The 17,082-nt window shown below is 43.3% G+C and overlaps 1 protein-coding gene and 1 long non-coding RNA gene across 3 annotated transcripts; one reads left to right on the top strand and one right to left on the bottom strand.

Moving 5' to 3' along the window:
• Positions 1-1,744: 1,744 nt before the first annotated feature.
• On the bottom strand, positions 1,745-10,827 carry LOC132466581 (ubiquitin-conjugating enzyme E2 D3-like). Of its 2 annotated transcripts, XM_060063837.1 has the most exons (8): positions 10,489-10,827; positions 6,787-6,850; positions 6,503-6,534; positions 6,327-6,404; positions 4,903-5,008; positions 4,292-4,385; positions 3,445-3,495; positions 1,745-2,499 (listed from the first exon to the last, which is right to left on the bottom strand). In XM_060063837.1, the coding sequence occupies exons 1-7, from the start codon at positions 10,510-10,512 to the stop codon at positions 3,447-3,449; spliced, it is 447 nt and encodes a 148-aa protein (XP_059919820.1). In that variant the 5' UTR covers positions 10,513-10,827; the 3' UTR covers positions 1,745-2,499; positions 3,445-3,446. The 2 variants fall into 2 exon arrangements, with proteins under 2 accessions (XP_059919820.1, XP_059919822.1); XM_060063839.1 differs by lacking the exon at positions 3,445-3,495 and having other exon boundaries at positions 10,489-10,826.
• On the top strand, positions 5,652-6,532 carry LOC132466582 (uncharacterized). The gene is made up of 2 exons (XR_009527894.1): positions 5,652-6,192; positions 6,232-6,532. It is a non-coding gene; the product is annotated as an uncharacterized LOC132466582 (long non-coding RNA).
• Positions 10,828-17,082: the final 6,255 nt, after the last annotated feature.

Raw genomic sequence — 17,082 nt, forward strand, 5'->3', positions numbered from 1 at the left:
TAACTTTTACTGCACAGAAACATGCTTCTCTTGTTCCTGATTTAGCTTGTGCTTTGCTGAAATTTTCGCAGATTTAGCAACTAAACAACCCTCCAAAATGCAATGCATTTGCGTGTCACTTTGTCACATATAAAATCTGAATTATATGTTCAATCGAAATCCTAAATCTCATTCGTATATCTAAAGCTAAATCTAAATCTAAACCTAAATCTACATTTTATATCTAAATCAAAATGCTAAATCTGATATCTAAATCCACAAACCATACAACAGATATACTAATTGATTCTGACTCCTAATCAGTCATTTATCGGGAAGGCATCACTTGGATTGGGCAGGAAAGGAAGAAAAGAAACAGTCGACTGATGCGAAAGCAGTGTGAGAATAAGTCGCTACTAATAGTATTTCTACATATGAGAATCAGCATATCTGTTGTATGGATTTAGGATTTAGATTTAAGATTTGGATACAAGATTTAGCATTTAGATTTATATATTAAACGTATTTTGATTTAGGATGTACATTTAACATAATTCTTATTTTACATGTGGGACAAAGATAGGCCTACATAGAAGTAGTGCTGCAGTTAGGAGGGGTGTGTATTTTGCAAATCACAGAAAAATGAAAAATGAAAGCTTTAAATCTGGAACAAGTAATGCACGTTTTTCAGCAGCAAAGATGTACAAACAGACCCCATATCAGACATTCTAACACAGAACTTCTATTTGTGGATACTTTTTTGTACGCCACAAGTCTTCTCAGATCATAGTAATGTGAGCAAATCACTGATAAATGCCTGATATGCCTGCCAAGTGACCAGCACCCCGAAGCTAAAAAACAGTTGAGTGATAAGAGGCAGCAGAGAGGTCATGTTTCCCGAAGCTCCGCTAGGCATTGGAAAAAAACTACTTAATTCATCGTTCAGATCTACTTTATTTTATTCTATATCAGGATCATAATACTTAATAGTTTGTTTCCGTCGTCCTCAATCGCTCGATTCAACAATACATTTTGGCACTTTTTATGACTCCCGGATCAGACCGCAGCAAAAGCCTTGGAATTTCCTATCGCCAACATGCCTCAGTACTCGGATAGGTACCTCAGGCACGGAGACTGGGAAATGCACAGACTGCACCAAACGGCGACAGACAGTGGCTTTATTTGAAACGAGACTAGCAGCATTAGGAAAATGCAAAGGACTCCTCCAGGATACAGTGCCTATGGCGGAGTTCGCTGAGCTAACTCAGACAAATACACATGATCAAAGCTACACTGTATCCTTCCCGAAGCTGGACAAGAGACCAAAAAGGCCAAAAGGCGGGTTCACAGATCCAGGCTTTTGCACTGAAGCTACATTTCTGTGAGGGACAATGCTGATGCACTGTATCAGGAGTACAGGTCGAGGCTCATGCTGTCATCTTACAAATGAAGGGCGAGGTGCAAGTATAAACCACAGGAAAAGCGGATGTGCAATTTGTTCAACTTTATTGAGAAAAAAAAACATCACATAGCAGAGCTATTAGTTGACCAATCAGCCTTGGAGAGCTTTGAATAAAATGTATTCAGTGCAACAAAAAAAAAAAAAAAAGACAGTGTTGAGGATGACGGATAAACTAATGGCTCTCCGATCTAAAAACAAACCCCCCCGGGAGAACAATAAACAAAACAAAAAAAATACAACCAGGAAGCAAAAAGAGAAAAAAAAAAGGAAAAATTTCAACCTTAAAAGCAGACAAGTGTGCCGTTCACCTTGGAGACCATCCTGAGCAGCAGTCACCACTTTGAGCTTCCACATGCATTGCTTTCTTTTTCCATTTAATTATTTTTTTATTTATTTTTTTTAATCGTGTTACCCTGCAGGTGGATTTATTTGTCGTATTTAGCAGTTCTCCATTCAAAACAGTCGCCTTTGTCTTTTTTCGTTTATATTTTTTTTACAGTTAGGTGTTGATATTATGATCAGCCTTCCGGGCTGGTCTGGTCTAAAGAGACAGAGAGAGAGAGGGAGGGAGAGAGAGTAAGAGAGCGAGATCTAGAGATCCAGGGCTGAAATGGCGTTGAGACACCCAGTGTTTGTTTTAAAGCATGGCATGGAGGGGTGAGGGTGGAGTTGGAGTTGACACTGTCTTGTCAGTTCGGAGTGACTGCTCGTTTATGAGGGTGGGAGGGGGGGGGGGCTGTCATTGTTGTGTCTTTTCTTTTTTTAAACAGGTACATGCTCCTGGTACAGCTTGGCTTCGTTAAGGAAGCACAGAAGTGCAGATGAAGGTGTTTCGAAATGCATTTGGCCGCGGGCAGGTGGGGTGAGATCGGGCTGTTCAGGGCAGGGGCACAAATTAAAGATGCACTTTTTAATGAGGGGGTGTGGCCAAATGGGCAAAAAACGAACAGTAATTGACAGTTTATTCCAGCTATGACGAAGTAGAGGGGGGAGGGGGGGGGGGGACCAGGGATCACATGGCATACTTCTGGGTCCATTCCCGAGCTGTCTTGTTGTACCTGAGGACAGAAAACCACAAAGCTCAGATGTGGTCGAGGAGCATCGGGGAAAATCACTTTCACTTTAAAGAGCAACCTGCCAGCTGGCAGAAACGACTGTGGCGATGTCGGCGCAGTATGATAGATCACTTAACCACCCTACTCTGAGGACCAACTGGTGGGCTGCTCTGTCAGCATACATCTGAGTGGACACTAGCAGGAGTCAGTAGAAGGTTTCATTTCTTAATCAACATATTTGGTAGTAAAATAGGGTCCATACCACATCTGAATTACTATTAGTTGCGAGATAATGACCAAACGAATCTTGACAATTTGCTAGATCAACAATCAAAATGACGCAGCATTAACATTTTTGCTCATCTTAGGAAAGGTGTGGCTGGAATCATGACTTGTAACATTTCAATGTGATACAACAGAGTAATTGGTTCACAATTGGACTTATCCAAGAACTGCTGCCTTTGAGGACATCATAGATCACCCAGCACTAAAATGTTTCCACGAGACAAACAAGGACACAAACAAGGTGCTCTGCAAGTTGCTACTTATAGGCTCCAAACCATGACCACAACACCTCCTTATCTTACAGCAAATATTGAAACGTACAAAAACGGCATTGAGACCATGAGCATGTTTTCCAAACTAGGAGATGCTGGATCCCATCAACCGCTCCAGTATTAGCCCATGCTTCGTGCTCATCGGCACCAGCCAAACACTTCACAAAACCCCCATCACAAGAATATCAAATTAGGAAAAACCAACAAACAAGCATTTAAGTCTTTGAGGACAACATAGCAAGCTCAGCCCTCCTAGACGGGCAGGTTTTTGTAAAGCCAGGCCCAGGCAGGTTTTGGTAAAGCCACAACCAGGCTAGATTAGTACAGAGAAGGCTCTCGTCACTGCAGAGGGGTCTGAAACAGTCACACAGGGCCGAGCATGGGGCCTTACCCTCACAGCATGGCGTACTTTTCTGTCCACTCTCGGGCCAGTTTATTATACCTGGGGGGAGTGGCGAGCAGGACAGGCTTGAGGGTGACTCTACCGCCCTCTTGTGACTCAAGTGGACATGACCGTTCATAAGTGACCATTTTGTAATAGGGAATGTGGGTCAGGTCATGCTGAGGATTGGTTTACTGTTTTACATTACCCTTCTACATGCACTCCCAGATTTTAATGAACCCCACTTTCTCTTCAGCCAAAAGATTTTGGTAGCGATTTGTGAAAGGGAGCTAGCTTAACTTTGAACAAACAATAACCAACAAATATCATGTTCTCCCCTCTTATAAAGCCTGCAAAGAACATTGCTTCTATGGTGACAACCTATCTGAAGCTGAATGATAAAAATCATTCCTCCAAATTTTGGTAATATAGCCATTATTTACACGCCACTTTTTGGAAATTAGATGCACTTTGAAGGACTTCATCGGCTAGTCCAAATTGGTTTCTTGCTACCACAGTAGCAAAGTGTACATAAACACAATCTGATTACTACAGTGCACGTGAACACACACCTACAACATGAGCATTCCCTGTAAAGCACGTGTTTTCTTTGTTAACTGGCAAGATGAAAAATATTGTAAGTTAGTAGCTGCATCGGTAGCTTTATGGCCTTTCAAGGTTTGCGTTCATTATGACGATATGGAAACAAAGCTAAAATAGCCTTTGTTTACAACTGAAACGTAAATTGTAGTCTTTATTAAGCACAAATCTAGCCTAATAGCAGTCCAATATTTGTGTCTTAGTGCGTTTGTGGGTTTGAGGGGACCCTGCGCCGCATTATGGAGGGGGAACCTACTTGTTGAGGTCTGTCTTGTAGATACGGGCGATCTCTGGCACTAGTGGATCATCAGGGTTGGGGTCACATAACAGAGAACAAATGGACAAAAGGACTGCAAGAGAAGAGAGGCAAACATCGATTAACATCCTAGGACCCATCAATAACTTAACGTAAACGACGATTGCACCTAGGGAGGCAACATAAATATCTAAAGGATTGGCGGAATTTCAGGAAGCCCTCGGCTAAATATCGACCACTGGCTTCAGGAACTCGTTAAACCAAGCCCATTTGTTTTTGACATGGTCTTTTTCCCCAGCGGTGGTACGGATGAAGTGACTCAAGTTAATAGTGTACAAAATGGCATCCGCATAGGTCGCCTGAACACCTCATAGTAGCACGACTAATATAGGATTTCTCAGAGTGGCTAAGACGAGCAGCATCTCAGAGCTGTGGTCCTGTACAGCTGCGACTGGTAGAAACACCACATTAACACTGTCAGGGTTAGGGCTCTTTATTGCCACTGGGCCCACGAATGCCAAGACTGTATGCATGTATCATGGTACCAAAGGGCATACATTTATATTCCATCAGACATGGCTAACAGACATGAAGGTGTAGAGAAGGTTTACCTTTAGAGATAGTTAATGCTGGGGACCACTGGGATCTCAATATATCCAAGCAGATGCTGCCGTTACTGTTTATATTTGGGTGATAAATTCTTGTAGTGAAGGCCACCTGTCAAAGAGAAGGATTTGTAAATTATCAGATTGATTACGGATGAAAAACACACACCAAGTAATAATGCAATGTACAAGGGCTCGGTTACCCTTGGTGTCTATGCGAATGTTGTGATCAGATCTCACAGAGGTTGCAGCCACACCCAACACTGGAATGTGAACTTAAGCCAGACATGTGATCAGGTCTTGTTCCCAGCAATCATTTAAATAAGTTCCTGGTATAATGTGGCATTGTTTTAATTGCCTCTTTGGTTATCCAATTGGATATGGCTGGAATGCATCAACACTACACTGAAATCAGATGCACACAATGACCCAGACCACCTAGATGTATACGACTTGTCACCTGGCCCATCAGGTCCTACTGTTAAACTCAGATCACTCTGGGAGCGTGGACACGTACCCCTCCTGCGTACAGACCACCAAACAAATCAATGGGCTTTGATGGCACCCATTTATATACGCCGGACTGCTTTTGAGGGAGATTTTGGCCACAATCAGCAGAAACAATCCATATGAGACATGAATGGCAGCCTCGCACAAATCGGCGGAAACTGCCAAAGCTCCTTCGTATTCCATCCTAAATAGCTTCTGTGTATTACATCAGTCTACTAGGACTTCGCTAAACACTTACACGAAGATGGACTAGCGACTTGGATCCAAATTTTGTTACACCGCCGTTAAATCCCGTTTCGTGTTGACTTGGCGGTGGGTCATGCTGCTACCACTTAAAGGTTACTGCGTAAGGAGGTATTGTTGGGGGGAATTCATTGTTTCATACCATCGTACCTCCCTGACATTCAGCTGCTGTAGAACCAGTCTCAGCTGCTGAGTCTCAGCTGCTGTAGAACCAGTCTCAGCTGCTGAGTTTCAGCTGCTGTAGAACCAGTCATTGTAGAGTGTACGACACATTCCAGCCAACAATGTTGTGCAAAATATTCATCTAGCCTACTTCAAGCAGTCTTGCTGGGTTTGAATACTAATGGCCCGTAGAACGATGGACAGATAGGAAATGAGCACTCTTCAGCCATGTATTCTTGCTGAAGGACTCGATGACACTGGTTGCCGCGGCGGATACCAATGCATCGGTGGGCTGAACAAAGGGAATGCGTGGGTGGTGGTGGCCCACGAGGATACAGGAAGTGACCCATACAAATCAAATACACAACCAGATCTGAGCCGGTGCTCGTCGGGTAGGCGTGCACGAGCCTGTCGCATGAGCCAGTCAGGGCCGCTCAGTGCCGACGAGATCTGATCACAAAGGTGTCATGGAGCGGTGTGACCGAGCCCCCAGAGACACGACGCAGGAGACCTACCTTGGGTGGTTTAAAAGGATAATCTGTGGGGAAATGAATAGTGAGGAAAAATACTCCGCCCTGGTAGGGACTGTCATTCTGCAGGGGGGAAAGAAGAGCAGCAGATCATCAGTCCCCACCTTCAACAGCGCATCAATCTGTACATTTGATACCGGTTTAGTTTAATGTATACTTACAGGCCCCATAATAGTAGCTTGCCAGTGAAACACTTGGGAGAAAAAAGGGAAAAAGTGTACAACCCAATATTATCATTAATAAGAAACTTGGGGCTTGCAATGAACTGATATTACAGTGGGAGTCAAATCATATCAATTGAGTCTTTGATGATTAGCTGTGAAAAGGGCTTGTAAGAACCACGACTTTGTTATATAAATGGATCAATCGATACGACTGCTCTTGTACTTATTTATGCTGTCACCATTGATTTATATTGTGACATAGAAAAGTAATGTGGACTTACAGTCATCCCCCACTGGGCCTGCAGAGCACTGCGCAGGAGGGTCTCTGGACAGATCACTGAGCTCCTTGAGGACAGAAACACAGACACACCGTCAACCAGTACACGTCACCATCAGGTGCAACAAAGGCACCCGAAACAATATTCTTATAGCATCACAACTTCATACGCACAAAATCAAAGACTCTTCACACACACACACACACTACAGTGGGGCAAGGGATCATATGAAGCATGGCAGAAGAGTGAAAAATCTTGATCAACTCGTTCATCACCGCAGAACATTCCAGACTACGGATGTTAATGATTTATCACTAAAGAATTGTACCTATTAAACATGTGCCACCCAACATGGTACGTTCAAAGTAACGATCCTTAAAAAATGGGTTAGAAAAAGCAGTGATTGCGCCCCATTGGACAGTTTCTTTGGCAGCCCCATTTTGTGAATAAGGACATGCAGACAAAAAGCCTTTTTGAGCGAGAGGCTTGTTTTTTTATTCTGTTTGTCTGTGCTACAAGATTTAATATTATACTTACCAAATGGGGTGCTGGAATTGTTTGAATAAAACTTAAACTGAGAAAAAGGCATACGTTTTTTTGTATCTCAATCATTAAATCGATAATTGAATTGTTAACTATCAAAGGAAAATGCTAAATATGCCGTCCTATTCCAGAGAACACTAGATGACTGAACTGTCTATCACAGCCTCGTCAGCGCGGGCTGCCTCCAGTCCACCAACATGTGATGTACATCAAACCAACAATTCAGGAGCTCAAACCATACATTTTTTCTAAACAATAGAACAGAAGTAGAAGGATCCAGAACCTTCTGAATGACTATTTTCCAAGGGCCCCCTGTATGACCAGGAGTGATGTCGATCGGCCAGTACAACACACCTCAAAAACTATAGATCGAATACAGGTCTGGGTGGACCCTGCCACGGCTCACCGTTCACAGCCTTGGTATGGCTCACACGGACATTATCTAGCATGGCCTTATGTTAAGGCCGCCCTTTGTCACCAGGACTGCGACATGCAAAGCCGGTAGCTATTCAAATAGGAAACAAAATGGTTTCCAGAGTCTCCATGTAACGTGACCAAAACAACGACAGCAAGGTGCAACGCCTTCCACGCATTTATCACAGACCGCCGGTTTGTGATGAATGTAAGACTAACCTGTTTAGTCTTACACTCAAATCAAATCAAATTACTTTCTTGGTGTTGGAAATGCCTTTTTGGATGACATTTTCTTTAAAGTATTGCCTGTGCTGTTTCAGGGGGAAGGAGGAAAGCTCTATAATATTGCAATAACCCTTTCCATCACACAGACCTTACATCCAAGAAAGAGGAAAATATGGTTGACCAGAGGAGCTGATTTCTGAGTAGCCGAGCCAAACGGAAAATATGAGATCAAGGCTGAGAGGATGGACATTGAGGGTTTACAACATAAACTGAGAAAAGCTTTTGCCAGAGATGTATCAATAGAGTTACACATACACAAAGCAGGCTTTCTCAGATGTGCTGTACAAACAGCACATCATGGATAGTCAGATGAATTCTTTACGCAAATCCATAAACACAGCAAAAGGACACCCAGTGTCCGATATTGGGATCCAATCCACCATCAGCCTCAAATATGAAAACAAGCACAAATTCTACGATATGTTGCTACACGACACCAGTAGAGCGTCCACATCCATGGAACCACGCTACTGTGTCCGCAGCAACGCAACCACTAAATCATATCTCGTAGTAGCTGCTTTCTTGTGGCCGTTTTAGTCTGTGTGGCTAGGTACAATATATATCGTCTTGTTTAATCGTGTAATGCCATCACATTATACAATCTAGGGGAATTTTATGGTCCGTGTTGACCCTCCACAAACTGTTGATAGTGGCACTCCCTGCCCTCCGCTGGCCAGAGCAACACAATGCAACCAATTATGTGACGTTACATGTGACAATGACGATGCATTTTTGGTAGCCGCAAAGTAAAATGTAGGCATCTAAAATTAATTAATCCTATTTCAAGTGACTAACATTTTGGAAGTGCTTTAAAATGGATGCTTCCAATTCAATAATTCAAACTCAACACCTAGATCAGATAAAGTTAGTCGATTCCCTCCCAATACTAATTAATTAATAAAACCTATTTTTGTTTCGATGATGGACTTTGGCAGTCTCTTACCCGGAAATCAGACAATATCGGATTCCAAGTCACACATTAAAATGAGGGAGAACCAAGATGAACTCAACCACAACTGTTGAAAACCCCCCGCCAAAAACCTAGAGATTGGTCTTTAAGCAACAAGTGAAACAGTTAAGTTTGCAGAACAGAACCTTGCTTCCTCCTTGTATCAGTTCATCGACTTACGATACTGCACAAAGGAAAAATAACCTGAAACAAGTCAAACAAGTTGGACCATCATGTAGACAATGATAACAGCCAATGTTTGTTGGTGTCGTCAGGGAATGAGAGGGACGAAACTCTTGTTACCTTAAGAGAAACCGTCCTCCAAATACATCTGGCTTATACAGGAATAACACCACATAACATATACCTCAATTTTTCTTGCAGGAGTCAGGATCAGAACTAAGAAGTGATTTAAACACTCAGTGGAGGGCAACCACATTTAGTGTTTCACTCTTTTACAAATATAAGAAAAAGAAAGAAATACAAATTAAATCAAATACTCCACGGGATTAAGATGGGAGTTATACCATGGAGCAGGTGAGTAAGTAGCTCTGTCCTGTATTTAAATCTTTGCAAACGACCCTCCCTCATATCATCTTAAGGAGTCGTTTCAGTACATCCAATGACCACGCGACGTAACAAGTAATAATGAAAAATGAAACGCATAAAACTTGCGTAGTTTTGGCTCCCTGGAACATTGTAAATATGCAGGCATTAATGTGCAGGGCTATTTTTACCCCACAGGCATATTGGGGAAGGGTGAAGAGGCCGCACAGGACAGAAGACACTTGCCATGCCAGGGTTTGGATTTCAGTCTCCAGAAACCCCAAATGAAAGTTGTGTGTTGGTATGTGACAGTCTTTCTGCTGTCATATCGCATTACCGCTATAGCTTCAGTTAGAACTGAAAAAAAGGGCAGGCATAAACACGGGCCCGGTGTTTCTGGGATGTGGTCTGTGCGACCTGTGTAATGCGTCGACCTCCACTGCATTACAGAAGGGAAAGTGAAACATCAAAAGTAGACATAGATTAATAATAGAAAGATGGTTTACTGGATGCCAACTCAAATGATGCCGTGTAGGCAGTGAAAAGCGAGATAGGGTTTTGTGATAATCAGAAGACGTGTAGGGATCCACACAGGGCCTTGACGGTGAGGTCAGTAAAGTGGACTATTGTGTGGGATGAAGCGCTGCAGTGGCCGCGCCGTAATGACTTCAGAATTTCATTAACACACCATCTCAACACATACTACCGTGACAACGCGACTGGACGCTACCGTTGTGTATTAATGCCGTGTCTACAGTCCACCTAGATTCATTTATAATTATTACAAAAAATTGGTCGGAATGATGCAAGGCTAACTAGGCTAGTGTTAGCTCCACCACAGCGTTGACGAATGATATAGCGGCCGCAAATCCTGGTTTTAGCACATAAATGAATCAACAAGTGCGTGTTGTGTTTTGGATGAAGAGGTGTAAATGTGTTAGGGTAAAAACAAACAAACACCACGTTACCTTATTAATTCGTTTTAAAGCCATTGTGTGTGTGTGAAGGGACCGAGTGTCGAGGAGGAAGAGGGTAGGCCAGCTAGGTAATGCTAACTAGCTAGCATCTAGGACTCGGCTGGCGTTCTGCGGCTCACTGGATACGATGATTGCAAATAAATAGAAGTCACGTTTGAATCCGATTTCCCCTTTGCTCTGTGTACACTCAGCTGTCGCGTCGACGTGAACAAGATTAGCTTTCCAGCAACACCCAACCCCTGCTGTTCAGACAACAGAGCAGCGCAAACAACTCAAAATGTCTTCCGTAGCGGAACATACACCCGTGCTTATTCAGGGGTAGTCCATAGGCCCAAGGATCCGAGCGCATAGTGGGCGGTCCCTCGATCAGTGAATGTCCAATCATTAGTCGAGACGTACAATAGGGACAGTATCTCATTGGTCAGGAACGGCGATAGGTAACGCCTGCTGTACGTTCGGACCCTTGGAGCTTGAAAACTACAGCCTCTGAGCCAAATAACGTCAGCTAGTCCGCCACCGGCGCAATGTGTGCAATCTCAGTAGCCTGATAGCACCCATTACATGCCGATATAACTATTTTTAGGAACGTTTACTGATATTTATCGGTGGCAGTCTTATATATGTAAATTTGCGTTGATAGACCCGGGCTTCGAATAATAAGTATCCTGCCCCGATCCGAATTTATTTTATTACTATTTTTGGATTAGTTATTGTTATAATTTTATAATGAGTCAAACGTATTATTTTATATAAGAAATAGCTAAGTAAAGACCTAGTATTTAGAGAGAAAATATACATAAATTATATCTAAACAATAATAAACAGAATAAATGGCTAAAAGAAAGTCACCCACCCTCCTTCCTTATCATATTGGTTTCTTCCAAAAGTTGCAGGATGAAACCGGTTCCCAACGCACAGCAGGTGAAACCACACTCAGTTGCGCATCAATGCTAGAGGGGAGATGTAACGCTACAGCTTAACGCTGTGTTGCTTAAGTTGTCAGTAAAGCATCAATACTTATTTCAAACGTGTGGAAATGTATTGTAATCACACAATTAATTGCATTCGAGAAACATAGGCATTCTTTGTTTTGCAAGATAGATGGTTAGGACCATTTCAAGTTATTAGCCATCCCTAAATCAGTTGTTTACCCTTCTGTCTTGTTAGCTGGTGGAGACATATATGGCCTAGCCTCCTATAAAATGAGAGCTGTATGAATCTCATGGCTGTAATAGTTCTTCCCACTACTTCTACAGGTCTGCCAAACCATAGAACCGAATACCAAACCCTAAAACATGACCCTGAAGGTGGCTATACACCGGCACAGCTTTTACGCGGATCAATTGCCGCCCCTAGCACCAATAGGAAGCGGCTCGCTGCAGCACCGTTGTCATTGTGTTTGAATGTTTGAGTGGTATTCAGTATTTTTTTCAGGAGAGCCGCACTGACAGGACAAAGTCAAAGTATCAAAACCTATCAATCCAGTCATACATAAGTATGCCTGCTTATATAGGTCATCCCTGAAGCAGTGTTTCCAACAGAATGTTGAGGAACTGTGGAGGGAACCCCAGTCCTTAGGGGGTCCCGGGTTGGCTCCCCCTGAAGAAAGTTTGGTACCTTTGAACCTAGAATGCATCAATCTGGTGCACTTTGAGAGGAACATTAAGACTTGTGTGACTGTGTACTATTTTCGATCAACCATGACGCAAAAAAACATCCATGGCATTGCTGTGTGCCCTATTCACCAAGAGAGGCCTGACAGACTGGCCCAGCAGCAGGGCTGTAGCACCAAATTCTGGGCCCTGTATACAAGAGGTCCTGATGAGCCTGATGGACAATTGTTGAGGGGGGGAAGAGCAATTGTTGACCGGGGACAGAGAACAATTGGCGGGGATGGTAGAAAATTCTACAGACTTAATTTTTATTCCCATGGGCCCCCCCCTATCTTGCCCCCCCCCCCCCCCTGTGTACCTTATCCCCAGTCCAGTCCCCCCGCCCAGCAGTCGGTTCAGGGTAATGAAAGGAGGAGAGATGTTTTGGGTCCTTCAGTGAGTCTGCTTCCTTAGACAGTAAATTGGTTTAACATTTTTTTCATTCATATCAATTTGTTGTTGTTTACACTTCTGAGTGTATGCACAAATGTTTAAATAAAACATATTTTGCATAAGGCATGACGTTTTTGTGGGTGATTGGCATTCCAGACAAATAACAGTTGAAATCATATATGGCTAGTGTTGATAAGTAGGCCTTTGTTTAACAATGTTTACTGTTGTTAACCCTGATTTCAAATAAGAATTCTCCAATGGCTTTTTAGTGCAAACCATTGGCCCAAAGGCTATTACGAAGGTAACTACTTGAGCACTAGTTAAAGCACAAATTACACAAAAATAACTTATTGAGTTGCAATCATTTGTTGACAGCTTGGTCCCCCCCAGTTCAAAATCCCACCTGCGCCACGTGGGAAATAATGGGGGCGGTTGGTTTGACGGGCGTCGTTCGGCGCCGGTGTGATTTGGTCTTAATACTCCAATAATGTCTTGCTGCAGCCTGTAGGACATGGACATCCACATCCAAGTCCTACGTCATAACACTACCGGACGATGCTGAGGATGTTCTATGAGTCTGTTGTAGCCAGTGCAGTCTTCCTCGCTGTCACATGCTGGGGCAGTGGGATGAAGGTTGCAGACACCAACAGACTGGAGGAAAAACTGATCAGGAAGGCCGGTGATGTTGTGGGGAGGAACTGGACACCCTGACGACCGTAGCAGAGAGGAGGATGCTGTCCAGGCTTCCGTCCATCTTGGACAATGTCTCACACCCTCTCTACGACACACTGGCCCAGCAGAGGAGCACCTTCAGCAGAAGATTCCTCTCACCCAGAGGCACCACAGAGCGCCACAGGAAATCATTCCTGCCTGTGGCCATTAAACTTTACAACGCCTCCCTTAGAAAGTCAGACACCCCCTCTCTGTAATCTCTGACCTCAAACAAGGACTATAATTCTTGCACAAAACTGTATAATACTTTTGCAGTGCTGTCTTTTATATATCTATATATATATATCTATATATATATATATATAGATATATATATATATATTTAAGCAATAGATCACGCCAGGCTGTGGTATATGCTCATTATACGGCGTTGTCCGGCCCCGACGCGCAACGGAGGGCCGGCGACCCCCTTCACAGTGGTATAATGAGCACATGCCACTGACTGAAGTGATCTATAGCTTTTATACAACGGTTAGTGTTATGGCGAAACAAAAGTCATAGACACACTACATTTAAAAAGAAACCAAGAAAGTCAAAGTTGCCGTTTTATTAAAGACTACCAAAAAGTAGTCCCTCCTGGCTGCCGCTATGAATCGACGGTCGCTATGCAACACACTTTAGCGTCCCTCAGAGAGAAGGCTCCGATAGAGCGGTTCGCCGGCAATTTATCCTATGGAGCAGTTCACTCGCCGATTTTAGTCTTCAGTGAACTGTGCTATTGCTTTTATACAACTGTTAAAATTATGGCAAAATGACTTCACACACACACTAGTAAAAATACGACCTCCTCCATGGTCAAGCTAAATCTCCGTGTGATAAAGTTTCTTACGATACTTTGTAACGGTTTCCTCTTCAAGGCGCGGAGTGATACTTTCACAAAATGATCGAGCGTCATAGCAGTTATGTATACGCTCTTTATACAACAGTTGGGAACCAATCAGATCGCTGGATTTAGGTCCCCCATTGTATAATCAATAATAATAATAATAATAATACATTTAATTTAGAGGCGCCTTTCAAGACACCCAAGGTCACCTTACAGAGCATATAGTCATCATAAATCGTTTAATTTTTTTATTTATTTATACAACGGGGGGCCTGAATCCAGCGATCTGATTGGTTAAATACAGTGTATTTACACAACAAAATTAAGGTGCAGATCTTGTTCAGTGCTTTTTTTAAATAATGTTTTTTATGTGCTTAAAATTCGTAACATTGGCGATTATGCACTTGTAAAAAGTTAATCGCGTTTGTAGCCTACACTAGCCAAGTTTACATGAACATTTCTGATCAGATACGATTTTTAATCTGAATAGATCTAATCCTATCATGCGATCCGAATGTACTGTATAGCCTATATGGCACAAACTATATAGCCTATATAGCCTAATGGTTACAAAATAGTCTTCTCAGTATTTGGCATTATTATGTTTTTGCTTTTAATGAATGCCCATCAGGAGAGAGCTTTTCTCTGCCTGCTAAGTTTGCATATCACTCCGCAATCACTATAAAAGTAGCTGTATAAAAGCAATAGCACAGTTCACTGAAGCCTAAAAATAGGTTGAATGGTGGAGAGGGTGTAAATGTTGTTACTCCGGGAGTGAGCAAAGCGATGGAGAGAATAACGAAAGCTTAGGCACACGGTGAGTGACCTGCTCCATAGGATAAATTGCCAGTGAACCGCTCTAGCCGAGCCTTCTCTCGGAGGGACGCTAAAGTAGGCCTATGTTGCATAGCGACCGTCAGTCGATTGGTGTAGGCCTACTTGTGTCAATAAAATATATTTTTATTGACGCAAGTTTTCATCCGCCATTCAACGCCTACTAGAGAAAAGTCATGAACTAAAGTTCTCAGTAATAAAGAAGTCCCATTTGATGTCAATGCTATTATAAATGCGTCGATGGCAAAGAAAAAAAACACGTCAATTAAATATTTATCCGGGGGGCCTGCCCGTAATTCCGACGCCTCATTGTTCCGACTTCTCAATGTTCCGAAATATTTCCCATTAGATCTACATGCCACTATTCCGACGGTTCAATGTTCCGAAAACGAAACCCATTGGTCCGAAGGTCCGTTAGTCAGACTTTTCAAAAAGGAGGCGCATTAGGCCGACGGTTCAATATGCCGAATAGGCCAAGGCGCAATTCCACATGTGTGATTATGAAACCAAAAATAAAAGACGATGTAGGCTAAGTTCCAGCAGTGCACTTCACCAAGCCAGACTGTTGCTGTGGGCTTGAACGGTCACAAGAGGTGAATTTATGAAGCGCACGTTATACAAGGACTAGGCCTAATACTTTTCCTGTAAAGTCAAACGGTGAGTGAAAAACTATTTAAAATGTTTTCTTTAGTAGCTGTGTGTGGGCCTATATGTGTATACAGTGGGCTTTTAGCCTAAATAATTTCGCTGGTATTGATTTAGTCAAACTTATACCTCATAAAAGGTATAAGTTTGGGCAGGAAACAGTTCTAGACCCTCAGGGCAAATGTTCTTAATGAGAGGCTGGAACAGCATGGTACGATTCCCTGATAACCCCCTAACCCGGCAAAGGATTCGACCAGCAGGGATAGTGACACCTTTCCTGCCTGTGCGCACCATTCAAAAGGCTGTCTCGTCACTGGTTGTGATCTGGAGACACTAAAAAGCCTCAACTGTGGTTTCGGGGACACGCAAAGCATCAGTCAGGATCGCAGTCACATTAAGGGTATTGTCATGCTCTTTAACGATCTCGCCTATAACGTTGCTACCTAACAAGGGACACTGACAACTCTGACTGACAAGTAGGGGCACTCTAACTATCAAAGACCCATGGAGCTCACTACAAATCTGCAGTTCAACCTCAGCCCATCCATCCAGGGGAACTTGTGTACCATTTGCCGCTGATATTTCAAAGGGCCGATTGGCAAAGAGGGACTGAAGTGGTTGGATTTTGACATGGGGTTATGCACTGTCTATCCAGGTTTTTCTTACCTTCGTCACCTGAGCGCCTGAGTCTAAAAAGCATTTCAATAGGCACACCGTTGATGTTGCAAGAGACGTTTCCCTGTGAGCTGTGCAATGCGTTTCTTTGGGTCTCATTGGCATGATCTTAAATGTGGGCTTAACACTGTTCACGATCACTGGCTGCCCTTTTACTGTGACCGCTTCCTGTTTCCCGATGACCTTCCTTGTAAACAGCCAATGGCTCAGTGTCCTGCCTGGCCACAGATAAAACAATGGAGACAGCACATGGTTCCGCTTGTTACACAGTCCTGGCATCTACCCTTTTTGTCGACTGACAGTAGCTGCGGAAGACTAAATGAGGTATTAGGGCCGCCAGACTGTATGCGTTCTGCAGACCTGTCAACGAGGGTCATGTGTCTGGTCATAAAAGACACTTGTGCAGTCAGTTGTCTGATAGCATCATCATTAGCCTGTAATTCGGCATCAACTAGAGTCTGTGTATTCATGTCAGTCTGTCCATTACCGTCATGTTGGGCAACACTTACTGGTCGAGACTTAGATACAACACCCAGGCGCTTTAACCCCTCTTCCTCAGTCATGGACCTAGTCAGCTGTTCTAACAGAAAGTCAGATATCTGACCACCGTGCATTTTACACTCTCTGCGTGGAAGCAGATCAGTAACATCAGACAACCGTACAACCTGGTCTGTTACAGTGGAGGATAAGCTTGACCGACCATGGTGGACACTGCGGTATCCAGCAACACTCTGGGCTGGGCTGGCATCCCCAGATTGTCAGGTGCAGGTAACGTTGTCGTTGGGCAACGGGTGCAGGTGAATGCCCATGGGTGACAAGACACGTGTT

The sequence above is a fragment of the Gadus macrocephalus genome, chromosome 10 (assembly GCF_031168955.1).
Source record: "Gadus macrocephalus chromosome 10, ASM3116895v1".
NCBI classification, from domain to species: Eukaryota; Metazoa; Chordata; class Actinopteri; order Gadiformes; family Gadidae; genus Gadus; species Gadus macrocephalus.